Genomic DNA, 15936 nt, shown 5'->3' with positions numbered 1-15936 from the left:
GAGGCAGGCAGGCAGTCTGAGGCAGGCAGTCTGAGGCAGGCAGTCTGAGGCAGGCAGTCAGTCTGAGGCAGGCAGGCAGTCAGTCTGAGGCAGGCAGTCAGTCTGAGGCAGGCAGGCAGTCAGTCTGAGGCAGGCAGTCAGTCTGAGGCAGTCAGTCTGAGGCAGGCAGTCAGTCTGAGGCAGTCAGTCTGAGGCAGGCAGGCAGTCTGAGGCAGGCAGGCAGTCTGTAACAGCAGCCGCACACACGTCTTCGTGTCGTGTGTGCGATGCCGCAGCAGCAGCAGCAGCAGCAGCAGAAGAAGAAGAAGAGGTAGAAGTTTCGGTGCGGAGCTGAACTTTGTTTTAAACATGATGAAGATGATCTGAAGTGTTTCCTGTCGCTGCAGGTTCGACTCGAGGCGAGCGGTGCAGCAGCTCCGAGCCTGCGGAGTCCTGGAGACCATCCGGATCAGTGCCGCCGGGTACCCGTCCAGGTGAGTCCTCTTCCTCCTCCTCCACCTCTTCCTCTTCCTCTTCCTCTTCCTCCTCCTCCTCTACCTCCTCCTCCACCTCCTCCTCCTCCTCCCCCTCTTCCTCCTCCTCCCCCTCCTCCTCCTCCCCCTCTTCCTCTTCCTCCTCTTCCTCCTCCCCCTCTTCCTCTTCCTCCCCCTCCTCCCCCTCTTCCTCTTCCTCCTCCTCCTCCTCTTCCTCCCCCTCCTCTTCCTCCTCCTGCTCCTCTTCCTCCCCCTCCTGCTCCTCCTCCTCCTCCTCTCTAGAGGCTGTTCTCAGGTCAGTCCCACAGATCAGCTCTTTCCTCTGACTGAAGCTGTTTGTTCAGAGAGGCAGTGACGTGTCTCCTCGAGGCCTGACGGAGGACAGAGAGTCTCTCCTCCATGATATCTAATAATCTGAGTCAGTGACTGCAGACAGCAGAGAGAAGTTCTGTCCAGAAACAAACCTCTGAGCTGTGAGCAGGAGGCTGAAGCAGCAGCAGGGAGAGAAGCGGTGACCCTCCTCCTCAGTCATGTCAGAGTCCACAGTCAGACTGTTATTCTGACTGAGCTGTATCGACGGGAAAAACAAATCTGAATATTCAGCTAATATTCCTGTTTACATGCAGCTGTTCATACTCAGATTGTCACATCCTTTACAGCCCTGTGGAGGCTGTAGAGCTTCTCCTCTGTGCAGCAGCTCCACCTCCACTGTCGTCTGGTTTGTTCTCAACACAGAGCTGAACACTGTGTGTCGCAGCTGAGGCTCATATTCTGACTGAGCCTGAAACAAACAACATACCAGCATATCCCACATGTCTTAATCTGACATTCAGAATATGGTCTAATTAGGAATATCCAACCAGAACATGCTGTGAACTGGACCTGCAATAGATTCTGAATATCTTCATATTAAGAATAATAGTAGAAAATGAGCAGCGTGCATGTGAACGTAATAAGTGTGACCTCCTGCGAATGACCTCGTGTACAAACTGCAGTCAAACGCTGTCGTGTTGTTTGCAGGTGGACGTACCCAGATTTCTTCAGCAGGTATCGAGTGCTGCTGAAGAAGTCGGACATGATGTCAGCAGACAAGAAGCTGGTGTGTAAAAACCTGCTGGAGACTCTGATCAAGGTGACACAACTTTATTCACACAACTGCCAGAAAACAAAGCTTCTTTTCTTCTGTGCTGGGAGAAAAACAAGTTGTGTTATTTGTATGAAATATTTGACTCACACAGATGTTTAGTTGTTGGAAAAGTGTAACGGAGGACGACACGTGTTGATACGAGTCTTCATCGTGTGTCCTGTTGTGTCTCAGGAACCGGACATGTACCAGTTCGGAAAGACAAAGATCTTCTTCCGGGCGGGTCAGGTGGCGTACCTGGAGAAGATCCGGGCCGATAAGTTCCGCTCGGCCTGTATCAAGATCCAGAAGACGGTTCGAGGTTGGCTGCAGAGAGTTCGATACCGAAAGATCCGCAAGTCCGCCATCACTCTGCAGAGATACGGCCGAGGATACCTGGCCCGCAGGTGAGTCAGGACACACTCAGAACACATGACCCTCCTCCGCTCTGAGGTTTTAAGTGTCCAGATGAGTCCACCTCAACACAGTGCAGCTGAACACACACAGTCCACAGGTCGTCAGATCAGAGGTCTCCAGAATGATCTGCAGACGATCAGAGGAAGAGAAGCTGAAGTGAGAAACAAACAAACAGGAAATATATAAAATATGAGCCTCAGAAAGTTACTGAGGTTCATCTGATGGATAAAACCACAGCAGGAACATCAACATATCGTCAGTTTGTCTCCTATAATTCATGTGTTTGTATGAACACTGCGTCAGACAGCAGGACAGACGTCTTTGAGCCTCTCTTAGCTCCCAGTTTTGGTGTTTGGTGTAACTCCTGCTGCTTCTCTTCAGATACGCTGAGTTCCTGCGTCTGAGCCGAGCGGCCCTCATCTGTCAGAAGCAGTACCGTATGGTGAGAGATCGACGGGCCTTTCTGAGAGTGAGACAGGCTGTGGTCACCATCCAGGCCTACACCAGAGGGATGTTCACCCGCAGGATCTACTGGGAGGTACGTTACAACCTCCTGTCCCGTCACATTAAGAGCCCGGCGTCCTCTCCCTGCGAGCAGACACTCAGGCTGTTTGTGGAACGAACGAGTGAATTGGAGGCAAAGTGTTTCTAATTTAAGGAGGAATGTTCCTGAATGCCTCACTGATGCCTCCCTGTCTCCTGCAGTTCCTCATGCACCACAAGGCCATGATCATCCAGAAGAGCGTGCGCGGCTGGCTGCAGAGGAAGAAGTTCAGACGAGCACGCGCCGCCGCCATCATCATCCAGTGTGCGTACAGACGCAGGCTAGCGAAGCGACGGCTGCAGCAGCTGAAGATCGAAGCTCGCTCTGCACAACACCTGAAGAAGCTCAACACGGGCATGGAGAACAAGATCGTCCAGCTGCAGAGGAAGATGGACGACCAGGTACACACAAGCCACGTGTCCTGCCAGATACTACTGACACTGCCAATACTACTGATACTAATTCTGCTAATACTGCTAATAATACTAATGATACTAATAGTGCTACTAATACTGCAGAGGAAGATGTACGACCAGGTACACACACGCCAGGTATACTGCCAACTACTGCTAACAATAAGACTACTGCTGCTAATGCTGCGAGTGCAGCGCTCAGCGTGGTGGAGCTTCACGGTGTCGGCTCATTGTTCATCTTCACTGTCAGCGAGAAACAACAACAGTTACAACAATGACATTAATAACCACAACAATATTAACAACAATACATGAACAACAAAATAATGACATTCTTAATAATCACAATAACAACAACATTACCAGTTTACAGTAACAACACTATCGTTAGTGCTCCAACAGTAATAAGTGTAATAACACTGAGCGTGCTTGTGTCTGCGCTCAGTCCAAAGAGCTGAAGTCTCAGAACGAGCAGCTGCAGCAGGTGAACAGCACTCTGGGCTCGGAGGTGAACAAGCTGCAGAAGCAGCTGGAGCAGGCCCGCGGTCAGCAGGGTGGAGGAGGCCAGCTGACGTCACTGCAGGAGGAGCTGGAGAGGCTGAGAGAGGAGCTGCAGGAGGCGTCGGCCCACAACAAGAAGCTGGAGGAGGAGCACAGCACGGAGAAACAGGAGCTGCAACAGGTGAGAGCAGAGGAGACGGCAGGAGGATCAATCTGTTCTGTTTCACACTGAAAACATGACGCTGACGTCTTCCTGTGTGTCTGAGCTCAGAGGGTGGAGGAGCTGCAGAGAGAAAACACTCTGCTGAAGACTGAGAAGGAGGAGATGAACCAGATCATTATTCAGCTCTCAAAGAGCTCTGAAGGTGAGACTGACTCACCTGTCCAAACAGGAAGCACATTTCTTCTTCACTGGTCTATAAGAAAAAACAACCGTGTGGTTTTAGTGTCACAGGTTTCAGAGTGACGGAGGTTCAGACATCATTCAAATCTGACGAGAAGTTGTTGTCAACACGACTCAGCTCTGTTTGATTAAAGTGTGTGTGTGTGTGTGTGTGTGTGTGTGTGTGTGTGTGTGTGTGTGTGTCAGCAGACGGCGGCAGTGTGTCTCAGAAGGAGGTGACTCTGCAGAAGGAGATGGATCAGGAGAGGCAGCGTTACCAGAATCTGCTCAAAGAGTTCTCCAGACTGGAGCAGAGATACGACAACCTGAAGGAGGAGGTGTCACTGAACAAGGTGAGCTGCAGCACGCACACACACACACACGCACACATGCACACGCACACACACACACACACGCCCACATACACACACGCACACACACACACACACATGCACACGCACACACACACACACGCACGCACGCACACACACAAGCACACACACACACGCAAACACACACAGGTGGGGCAGTGTTTGCTACTCGACATAGGCCTCATTCAGACCTGGTATCAACATCAGTCCTGAGTAATCTGATTACACCTGTGCAGCTCTAAGTACAGGTGAGAATTTCCTCACTTCCTTTGACACATATAAAGTAACTCTCTTCATCACATCCTCCTCCAGTTCCACCCCGGCCACAGGAGGAACCCGTCCAATCAGAGCAGCCTGGAGTCGGACTCTAACTACCCGTCCATCTCCACCTCAGAGGTGGGAGACACCGAGGACTCCATTCAGCTGGTGGAGGTGAGTCTGTGGGTGAGTGAATGGTTGCGGTGTCAGCGTGTGAAGCTGGAGAGCTAACAGTTTGACGTGTGCAGGAGATGGGAGTGGAGAAGGCTGCGATGGACATCAGTCTGTTCATGAAGCTGCAGAAGAGAGTCCGAGAGCTGGAGACGGAGAGGAAGAGGCTGCAGGCCAGCGTGGACAAAATGGAGGAGCTCGCCAAGCGCAAGGTGACAGTCGTCAATCAATATTCTTATATATGATCTATGATCTATGATATGATCTCTAATGAGGCGTCCAGCAGAAGATCAATCGCATGTGTTCTTCTTTAAAGGGCTCTGAGTCGAGGAGTCCCACCTCCGAGATGGAGACTGCAGATCTGGCCTACGACAGCCTGAAGGTTCACTTCTCAGCTGTTTTCTCTGGTTCTGTCTGAACTGAACATATGACTGAAACAGTACCTTTGTTGTTTTGTCACATTCAAACAGACAAATCTTTTGTTTTATGTGGATCTTATCTGAATCTTGTTCTGTTCCCCTGCAGAGACAGGAGCTGGAAACCGAGAACAAGAAGCTGAAGAACGACCTGAACGAGCTGAGGAAGACGATCTCTGAGCGTGCGTCTCAAAACAATTCGTCCAATGAGCTGCAGGACGGCTACAACCTGCTGCTCAGCCAGCTGAAAGCAGCCAATGAGGAGCTGGATGCCCGCAAGGAGGAAGTCCTGATTCTGAGGACTCAGATCGTCAGCACCGCTGAGCAACGGGAGAAGAACAATCACATCGTGAGTTTACACAACGTGATTGTGTCGCCTGAGTGCTGAATTAATGACATTCATGATTCATGTTTCATACGTGAGCCTCAGCTGGAGGCTCTGACTTTCTTTTTCTTAGAATTTGTAAAAACAAACATTTCTTCACTTCCTGAGCATCAGAACCAGTTTCAGATTATCGACTGTGTTGGAGAGCAGATTGTTCCTGGAGCTCTGAGGCGCTGCAGAACTGTAAAGAACAGAATCGTCTGCATAGAAGTGATCCACAGTAAAGAGCAGCCTGAGATGTGAGCCCTGAGGTGCTCTCACACTGATGGACTACACTTTGTGTTGTAAATAAGATATGTGTTTTTGTTTCCTTTTTTATTTAATTAATGTGGAGCGTCGAGGCGTCTGCTGATGCTGATGCAGCTCAGTTTGATTACAGGCAACAGTGAACAGGAAGTTTGACTGGAACCACTCGAGGAGTTTCAGAGGTGTCAGTTTATAAAGAGTTAATTCACAACTTCCAAGCCAATCAGAATCGAGTATTCACCCAGACGATGGTATACTTTTCCATTAAAGACGGCGCTCGGTGTGTTCAGGTCAGACACATCGTCTGTGACTCTGTGAACTCGTGCTGACATTCAGTCTTCTGTCTGTTTGAGCAGGAGAGCGAGAACGTTCCTGAACTGAACAGCAAAGAGCCCGTCGACAAAGAGGAGGCGGTCAAAGCTTATCATGGACTGACTGAGTCCAAAAAGTAAGTGACTCCATCATCCACCGACATTTAAAGACACAGTACGTGCACTCAGTCTACAGTAACAATGGAGGCAGATTTACCTGCAGACTCATTGTTACTGAACACCTCGACTCACCTGACAGCTGCAGACACATCCGATCAGTTATTAATGTGACACAGTTTTGTGCTTTTTCCTGTTTGCTTCTTTTTCCTCGTCTGTTCTGTTTCTTCAGCTTTAAATCTGATGTGATGCTGACAGACAGTTTGTTAAAGTCAAGTCAATCTCTCTTTGTGTTCATGACTGAACAAACTGACCTTAAAGGTCAACACAATTTATACTCTTTTACTTTGTTTATCTGTGGCAGACCCTGCCACCTTTCTAGCTTCAAACAGTGTTCTGGGACCTTATTTTCCTCTGAGAACAGCTTGTTTATTCACTGATGGACACAGTTTGTATTATTACCTCATTAATATTGTAAAGATTACAATTTCTGACTTGGAGCCATGTTTCTGGTTGATTTTGCGTTTTTGTGTCGACTAACTCTTCAGTTTCTGTCTGTTTCTGTTCTCTGCATTCTGCCTCACATTCTGCTTTGCTTTTTTTCTTCCTCCTCTTCCTCATCCTCTTCCTCATCCTCATCCTCATCCTCTTCCTCTTCCTCCTCCTCCTCCTCCTCTGTGTGTCCTGCTGGACTCCAGTACACAACAGGACTGGTGTCATTTGAATGAAGATGGAGAGCTGGGTTTGGCTTACCAGGGCCTGAAACAAGTGGCCAGGTCTCTGTTTGTTTGCTTCTCATTGTTCCGCTCACTTTCCTTTACTTTCTCTTCTTTTTCTAAAATACCAGCTCACGCTTTAACTCACCGCACCGGGCCGACAGAGTGTGTGAAATACAGGAGCCTCTGAGGGTCACAAAACCTCAAAATCCATTTTTAAAAACAAAACTGAAGCTCGTTATTCTCTGTTTTGTGTTGTTTAGTCTGTGTGTGAACAGATTCTGCTGCAGCTGCAAACTATATTTGTCTTCAACCGGCAACATGTTCGTACGTCTCTTAATACAGTCTGACTTCCTGTCTGCGGTCCGTTGGTCCTGCTGAAGACATAATCTCCTCACACCGCTCTGTAGCTCAGAGGTGATAGTCTGATAGTCCCGTAGTTTCAGCTGGGAGATGTAAAAGCTGCCAGTTCACTACTTAAGTCTCAACTCCATCTCCAGTTTTTTCTCCTCCACCTCATTTTGGAGTGAAATCTCCTCCTGTGAGATGAGACGAACCTTCAACACCGTCCAATGTCATCATATGTGACCGAAAAACACAGACGCTCACAATTTGTGACAGCTTCACTCTATCAGTTAAGTCACAGAGTACTGCCTCATCACCTGGACACTAGCGGTGTTGGTAGGCTAACATTAGCATTAGCCGTGCTCCTCCTGATATTAGCGGACTGTACTGTACTGCTGGACTTTAGGGACATCTCAGGCCTCACATGCATCAAAATGCAGGACTGTCATGTACAAATCAGAAATAACAATAGGATGTTAGCTGGCTAGCTAGTTAGCTACAGAGACATGTGGTACTGGACCTGTGCAGGACTCTGGTTGAGAGACCTCAGAGGGTATTTCACACACTGGTTGCTCAGTGATACCACCTTCAAATAAAGTGTTAATACAACGCACACCTCATTCTGAGGACATGAGATCGACCTTTTACTGTCCGTTCATCCTGTTTTCAACACTCTTGGTGATTAACGTGATGTCGGCGGTCCTCTCCTCTCAGGCTGCTGGAGGCTCAGCTGCAGACTCAGTCCAGGCAGCACAAAGATGAACTGGAGGCTCTCCACACTCAGATCGAGCTGCTGAGAAACGACATCGAGAAGAAGCAGGAGATCCTCAACTACATGTCGTCTCTGTCTCCGGAGGCGAAGGTGGAGTACAGCGTCCAGCAGGAGATCACACGGCTCACCAACGACAACCTGGTGAGAGAATCAGCCGCTGCCGCTGCACTGAACGCACAGACGTCAGAACCACGTCAGGTCCACCATGATGCTTTCATGTTCTCTGTTTGCAGGACCTCAAGGAACTGGTGGAGAAACTGGAGAAGAACGAGAGGAAGCTGAAGAAGCAGCTCCGGATCTACATGAAGAAAGTGCAGGAGTTAGAAGGTAGCAGCAGCTGTTCACATCTGCAGCACGGCTCTGTGATGATAGCAGTGCTGAGCGTCTCTGTCTCTCTGCAGCTTCTATGGCTGCGGCTCAGTCCAGCAGGTCCAAACCGGAGCTGAGCCGGCAGGTCACCGTCCAGAGGAAAGAGAAGGACTTCGAGGGGATGCTGGAGTACAACAAGGAGGACGAAGCCCTGCTGCTCAAAGCTCTGATCACAGGTCAGTCTCACCGTCACTGTCTGTCATTCAGACCACAGCTGAACGTGATGAAGCTCCTCCACCGGTGACCAAGGTCCGTTAGTAACACTGAGGTTTAACACAGGTTTAATCGGGTACATTCAGTACAGTTAAGTATTTTACAGTTAACAGTACAGTGTGTGTGTGTGTGTGTGTGTGTGTGAAGCAGCTCTCTGTGTCTCTGTGTTTCAGACATGAGGCCCAGCACAGTGTCAGCCACTGTTCCCTGTCTGCCAGCTTATGTCCTCTTCATGTGCATCCGCCACGCCGACTACATCAACGACGACCAGAAGGTGGAGGCTCTGCTCACCTCCACCATCAACTCCATCAAGAAGGTCCTCAAGGTGAGTGTCCCCCACACGTCCACCTGTCTCATTAATAACACGTGTCCTCTTATTAAAGACACGTCTTCATGTCGTCTGCAGAAGAACAACGAGGACTTTGACACGGCGTCCTTCTGGCTGGCCAACACCAGCCGTCTGCTGCACTGTCTGAAGCAGTACAGCGGAGACGAGGTGAGACTCACAGTGAGACACACTTCAGTCTGCAGATGAGCAGACACAAAAACATGACCTCGTCTTGTCTTTCAGGCGTTCATGACGCAGAACACGAGCAAACAGAACGAACACTGTCTGAAGAACTTCGACCTGGCAGAGTACCGACAGGTGCTCAGCGACCTCTCCATCCAGATCTACCAGCAGCTCATCAAGGTGGCAGAGGGCATCATACAGCCAATGATCGGTGAGTTTATATTCAAGACAGGAGGGGTCGTCCATGTGGTTGTTTTGGACCAGAACCAGTCAGTACAAAACACTTAAAGGAACAGTTCGCCCAAACATTAAACTCAGTTATAGTCAGTCAAAGTCTCGTAGTCCACAGAACATTTCTGGAGCTTCACAGTAAAACAGAGTTGCAGCATTCTGCTGAACAGCTGAAGCAGCTGGAGATGATTTAAAGACGTTATTTACACCCTCGACATGCAGTCGACACTTTTATCTGAGCAGCTACAGTGAAGATTTCAGCTTAATAAACGGTGTAAATATCGTCTTTTCAGATCAGTTTGTGATCTCTTCTCTTCTGCAGACGTCCATTACAGCAGACGAGCTGTATGGAGACATTTGATGTTTTCTTGGTTGTTTTTCTGTTTTAAAACAAGTCTCCAGCTGCTTCAGTCGACCTGACGCTCTGCCCGACCCGATCCTGGGGGATGAGTCAATTCAATTCAAGTCAAAATACTTTATTTGTCCCCAGGGGGCAATTTAAGACAGTGTCTGTATGAAGTCACTGTGATCACAGAGTCAACGTTGGAACTTGAGGACTACAACTACCCACAATGCCCTCCTCAGCCAATAGCAGGTCTCTTAAGGTGTCACAGCTGCATCACTTGTCATCATTAGCAGCACCCTCAACATTAAAGACACTGAGTGGAGCCTTGATGAATATAATGAATATGATGCTTTTCCACTGATGGACAGTAGGAGGCGCTCATGTGCAAAGAAAAACATCATCATATAACGCTGCACATGATGCAGTTATATTGGCAGCTTCGTGATACGAATCATAAACTTCCTTAAGAAAAATATCTGAACTATTTAAAGTGAAAACAATCTTTGGAGTGTGATTCTGTTGATTAGATACCTGGTGGTGAAGATGATGATGATGATGGTGATGATGATGGTGATGATGATGATGGTGATGATGATGATGATGAAGTGCAGCAGCTCAGCTGTCTTTCATCTCAACATGAGTAACGTAACAACATCACAGTATTTTCTGTGAGCTGTGAACATCAGCATCGAGTGTCAGAGATTTTCTGAAGGCGTCGGTGATGAAGCAGAGAAGACAGCACTAATATATGAACATGACCATCGAGGTCAGAGACGACAGACACCGTTCATTTAAACAACATTTATGACTGTGACCAGTATCACTCTTCAATCTGAGGAGTCCTAAAGTCAGACTACTACACAGCCCTGATCTGTCCTGATGTCTCCGTCTTGTTGTCTCCAGTGTCGGCCATGTTGGAGAGTGAGAGCATCCCCAGCCTGGCAGGGGTCAAGCCAATGGGCTACAGGAACCGTTCGTCAAGCATGGACACCGACGCCGGTGGGCCCAGCAGCTACACTCTGGAGGCCCTGATCCGACAGCTGGGACAGTTTCACGGCATCATGAGGGATCACGGCCTGGACCCCGAGATCGCGGGTCAGGTGGTCCGACAGCTCTTCCACTGCATCAACGCCATCAGCCTCAACAACCTGCTGCTGCGCAAAGACGTGTGCTCGTGGAGCACCGGCATGCAGCTCAGGTACAAACACACCAACACGCCGTCTGTTCAGTGAGACAGTGAGACATCACCACTGACGACAGCATCTGTGTGTGTGTGTGTGTGTGTGTGTGTGTGTGTGTGTGTGTGTGTGTGTGTGTGTGTGTGTGTGTGTGTTCAGGTACAACACCAGTCAGATGGAGGAGTGGCTCAGAGCAAACAACTTGTATCAGAGTAACGCTGCTGCCACTCTGGAGCCGATCATCCAGGCGGCTCAGCTGCTGCAGGTCAAGAAGAAGACAACTCAGGACGCCGAGGCCATCTGCTCACTGTGCACCAGCCTGACCACACAGCAGGTCAGCTGATCAATCACACATACCAGCTGATCAGTGTGATAAAACATGTCAGCTGATCAGTTAGATATATCAGCTGAAATATACCTGATATTGATCAGTGTTTTCCTGTGTTGCAGATTGTGAAGATCTTGAACCTGTACACTCCTCTGAATGAGTTTGAAGAGAGAGTCACTGTGTCGTTCATCAGGACCATTCAGGTGAGATTCAAACACCTCCTGAGAGAACACATGAAACATGTTGATGAACACATGAAACACGTTGACGAACACATGAAACATGTTGATGAACACATGAAACATGTTGATGAACACATGAAACACGTTGATGAACACATGAAACACATTGACGAACACATGAAACATGTGGATGAACACATGAAACATGTTGACGAACACATGAAACATGTTGATGAACACATGAAACATGTTGATGAACACATGAAACACGTTGACAAACACATGAAACATGTGGATGAACACATGAAACATGTTGACGAACACATGAAACATGTTGATGAACACATGAAACACGTTGACGAACACATGAAACATGTTGATGAACACATGAAACATGTTGATGAACACATGAAACACGTTGATGAACACATGAAACACATTGACGAACACATGAAACATGTGGATGAACACATGAAACATGTTGACGAACACATGAAACATGTTGATGAACACATGAAACATGTTGATGAACACATGAAACACGTTGACAAACACATGAAACATGTGGATGAACACATGAAACATGTTGACGAACACATGAAACATGTTGATGAACACATGAAACACGTTGACGAACACATGAAACATGTTGATGAACACATGAAACACGTTGACAAACACATGAAACATGTGGATGAACACATGAAACATGTTGACGAACACATGAAACATGTTGATGAACACATGAAACACGTTGACGAACACATGAAACATGTTGATGAACACATGAAACATGTTGATGAACACATGAAACACGTTGATGAACACATGAAACACATTGACGAACACATGAAACATGTGGATGAACACATGAAACATGTTGACGAACACATGAAACATGTTGACGAACACATGAAACATGTTGATGAACACATGAAACACGTTGACAAACACATGAAACATGTTGACGAACACATGAAGCTTCACTTCCTGATGACATCATCATCTCTGATGTCCATTCAGAACAAATGTCAGTGACTCCACACACAAGGGAAAAAGACTCCCTGAGAATCACCCTGTTTTTGAGTTTTCTTCAGGATCAAAGTAATCTATTACATCCATGTGTGAACTGCAAACAGGAGCTGTTAACAGCTCATTCAGCTCACTCTGAATGGAGAAAATCTGATTACATGGAAATAACTACAGATTAAAACAATCAGTTTTGATGAGTCACACGTGTAACCCTCCATGTTCACCTGTGTGTCCAGAACTCACTCCAGGACCGAAACGATCCTCCTCAGCTCCTCTTGGACACCAAGCAGACGTTCCCCGTCCTCTTCCCGTACACGCCGTCTGCTCTCAGCCTGGAGACGCTGCACATCCCCGCCTCCCTCGGCCTCGACTTCCTCGTCAGAGTCTGATGATCTGAGAGGACGCAGCTTTAAATCCAGGGCAAGCTGAGAACAGTCTGAGCAGACGGACAGAAACACATCCACCAGCCTGCTGCCAAAGTGTCTTTGTCTTCTTCTGTCACAGAAACTTTCTCTTAAATATTTTCAGTTCATCCTCCTCAGTGCGCCGCAGACACCTGAAGAGACAGCAGAGAGGATCAGATCCAGTCTGTTTCTCTCCTCCACTGTCAGCTTCTTCTTCTTCTTTACTATCACAGCAGTTTCTCCAGCTCGTTCACCGTCAATATGATGTTACAGTAAGTCTGGACGGAGTGAAGACAGGCAGATGGAAGCAGTCATGTGACAGACAGAAGCAAACAGGAAGCGTCCTGCAGGATGAAGACGGTCAGTGAGAAGTTTCAGTAAAGATGAGGAAGGACGGACAGGAACAACTACAGCTCGGTAGTTCTGACAAATAATGTTTAATGACCTACAAATAAAAGCGTTGACACATCTGTATGATGATATATGAATATTTATTAATCCACACAGTTTTACAGTTGTTTTCTTTATGACAGGATAAACTGACAGTAAGGCCATGTAGCTTCCTAACACTGAAGCTGATGGAGCGTCCATCTGAAATAAGTTCAGAATATAAACTTTATTCATTTGATTAATATTCAGTTTGTCAACACTTTTTCACAAATGTTCAAAATGGAGATTGTTTGTCTTCAGCAGGAAGTTGTTTAAATATAAATGCATACATGAGGTGGAGGAGGAGGTTTGGTTATCATGAGCGGCACCAACAGGTCAGTCGTTGAAGTCTGAGGGGGGCGACATCCCATTCGGACCGGTACCACCCCACATCGTATAAAGGAGTGCTGCGGGAAGGAGTGCTAAAACTCAAAAATAATTTGGGAATCGTTAAGTTAATGGGTTTTTAGATGCCTGAAATAAGGTGTGTGGTTACTACAGATTTGTTCTCCAACATAAAATCCATCATTAAATGTCCACAGTTTAATTATAAAGCTCTTCATGTGTTAAAAACAGTTAGCGGTTGCTAACAAGTGTCTAAATGAGACCACAGAGGTTGTCGGGGACATTAAACGTCCTCACAGCGAACACGGAGACTCATCTGCTCACTAGTCCGTCTTTACAGGCCACTTTAGTTACACACTGTTCTGACTCTGACTTTACAACTCGTACATTGATCAGTTTATAGAAAACCTGGATAGTAATTGTGCAGTAAGACGCTCAGTGGTGGAGACGTTTAAGTCATGTGACCGTGATGTCGTCTGTTTGTAGCCTAGCATTAGCTTTTTACTGCTACACATTTAATTTACGTTCATCTGTGAAGATTATCTTGATGAACAGAACCGGAAGGATCAGAAACTTGTGTTTGACACAGATTATTTTCTCTAATGATCCAAAATACAATTCATTAACCTCACAGAGGGAACCAGAGTGATGCTAACTGCAGTTAGCTACAGAAACACACCATCATGACACCACTCTGTAGACCCGCTGGTCCACCGTGTCACTGTCATCATCACGGTCTCAAAACTACTTGGTTAGGTTAAGAAAAAGATCAAAGATCACAGGTTCACTTGAACCATGTTCCTTAGAGACAGTTATCTGATTGGCTTCATAAAGGATTCAAACCCTGGTCACCTGAGGGAGAGTCCAGTGAATGAACCCTGACCTGGACTTTGTTTGTGTTTTGCTCCCGTCATTATCGCCCCCTGCTGGTGCTTCATACACACATGTACCTTTCGTACCTAGGCAAGGCAAACGTCACTATTCTGTCCTCTTGTGCCCCTGCCCTCAAACTGTGGTACACCGACCACTGCTGGTGCTCAAGCTCCCTCTCATGGTACTCAGAGGAATCCCAGAAATGTTTTTTGAGAATGAAATAAGTTCATTTAAAAACATTTAATTCAATCAGAATACTGCAGAATTTGGTACAAAAATACAAAAACTGAAATGTGATTTAAAACAACCTTGTCTTTCCTATAACATTTTTGTTTCAGCCCGCTATGTAGTCGCAGAGCAGTGCCAGCAGCTGCTAATGTTAGCAGTGCACAGCAGCTGCTAACGTTAGCAGCAAACAGTGAATGACAGTCAGCTGAATACGGACAACCTACGCTGCTGTGTTTTAATGTCGGTCTCAATGGTGGCAGAGCCTAATATTTTCTGAGGTGGTACACAATGTAAAACGTTTGAGAAGCACTGACCTCTAGTGGACGGAAGGGTCTACAACACTCTTTAATGTCAAACAGTTTTAATGAATCTAAAGTAATCAATCATTTTTGCTGCTCTCCTTATTTTGCCTTGAGTTCAGAGTATTTGATTAGAATCTCGTCGATGTTCGGAGAAGTTTTTATAATGAAACTCTGCAGCTGTGTGATTTTCTTTTTACTTTTCTGTGTGAAATCATTTTACTGTCACTTTTTCTATGGTTTCAGCTCATTTTGAGCTTTTTTTCTTGTGTGATTTGTACAACTGTGGGTTGAAACTAATAACTAATGATGCTAATTAATAAGTAGAATACTAAATACACTGACAGGTGTTCTGTGCAGCAGCCGTATATACTGTACATACGGTATATAATCAGTGTCATTACACTGGGTTTATTCCATGTGTCACTGTGGGATGATGGAAGTCAGAATAATGATTGACACCTGTAGTGAACTCTCATTATCAACACACTGGATCCTTTCTATGAAGTGTAACTGTAATAAAGATGAAGAAGTTTGACTCTAAAGAACTTCACTGCACAATGGTTCATCATACAAATAAATAAAATACTAATAATATATTTTCATATGTTCAAAATGTCTCTGCATAAATGTCCCTTACGAAGAGTTTTCATGCTGCAGTGAACTTCTTCAGCTAATGTAAATGTTTGAAATGAATGGAGCACAAAGTCACTTCCTGTATTTCAGAGATTTACTTTTGGAAATGAAGTAACTTTGACTCATAAATATAAATGTTTGATAATTGCGCTGTTTTGATAATGAATCGGCCGTCTCATCTGTGTCATGATGAATAAAATACTTTGTTTTTCCAGCAAAAGCAAAATTCTATAGTTTCAGTTTTCTGCAGTTGTCTATAGTTACTATACTTCACTATAGTAGTTACTATACTTTACTATAGTAGTTACTACGCATCACTATAGTAGCTATTACACATCACTATAGTAGTTACTATAATTTACTATAGTAGT

The 15936-nt window shown here is 46.3% G+C and overlaps 1 protein-coding gene across 2 annotated transcripts in view; it reads left to right on the top strand.

The window, feature by feature from the left end:
* myo5b (myosin VB) overlaps positions 1–15467 on the top strand; it is a 37941-nt gene extending 22474 nt beyond the window's left edge. The window contains exons 17-39 of one of the 2 annotated variants that reach the window (XM_073477526.1): positions 387–473; positions 1494–1605; positions 1792–2003; positions 2395–2551; positions 2719–2958; positions 3416–3652; positions 3743–3836; positions 4064–4206; positions 4537–4656; positions 4731–4865; positions 4970–5035; positions 5179–5418; positions 6057–6148; positions 7904–8102; positions 8195–8288; positions 8363–8506; positions 8717–8868; positions 8950–9039; positions 9115–9265; positions 10535–10829; positions 10969–11143; positions 11260–11340; positions 12588–15467. In XM_073477526.1, coding sequence (XP_073333627.1) covers positions 387–473; positions 1494–1605; positions 1792–2003; positions 2395–2551; positions 2719–2958; positions 3416–3652; positions 3743–3836; positions 4064–4206; positions 4537–4656; positions 4731–4865; positions 4970–5035; positions 5179–5418; positions 6057–6148; positions 7904–8102; positions 8195–8288; positions 8363–8506; positions 8717–8868; positions 8950–9039; positions 9115–9265; positions 10535–10829; positions 10969–11143; positions 11260–11340; positions 12588–12740 — 3469 coding nt within the window. In that variant the 3' untranslated portion in view covers positions 12741–15467. Of the gene's footprint in view, positions 1–386; positions 474–1493; positions 1606–1791; positions 2004–2394; positions 2552–2718; positions 2959–3415; positions 3653–3742; positions 3837–4060; positions 4207–4536; positions 4657–4730; positions 4866–4969; positions 5036–5178; positions 5419–6056; positions 6149–7903; positions 8103–8194; positions 8289–8362; positions 8507–8716; positions 8869–8949; positions 9040–9114; positions 9266–10534; positions 10830–10968; positions 11144–11259; positions 11341–12587 lie in introns of both variants that reach the window. The other variant, XM_073477525.1, reaches the window with a different exon arrangement.
* The last annotated feature ends 469 nt before the right edge of the window (positions 15468–15936 follow it).

The sequence above is a fragment of the Pagrus major genome, chromosome 12, assembly GCF_040436345.1.
Source record: "Pagrus major chromosome 12, Pma_NU_1.0".
In the NCBI taxonomy this organism is placed as follows: Eukaryota; Metazoa; Chordata; class Actinopteri; order Spariformes; family Sparidae; genus Pagrus; species Pagrus major.
The sequence above is the reverse complement of the archived record's forward strand: the minus strand, read 5'-3'. Positions and strand labels throughout refer to the sequence as shown.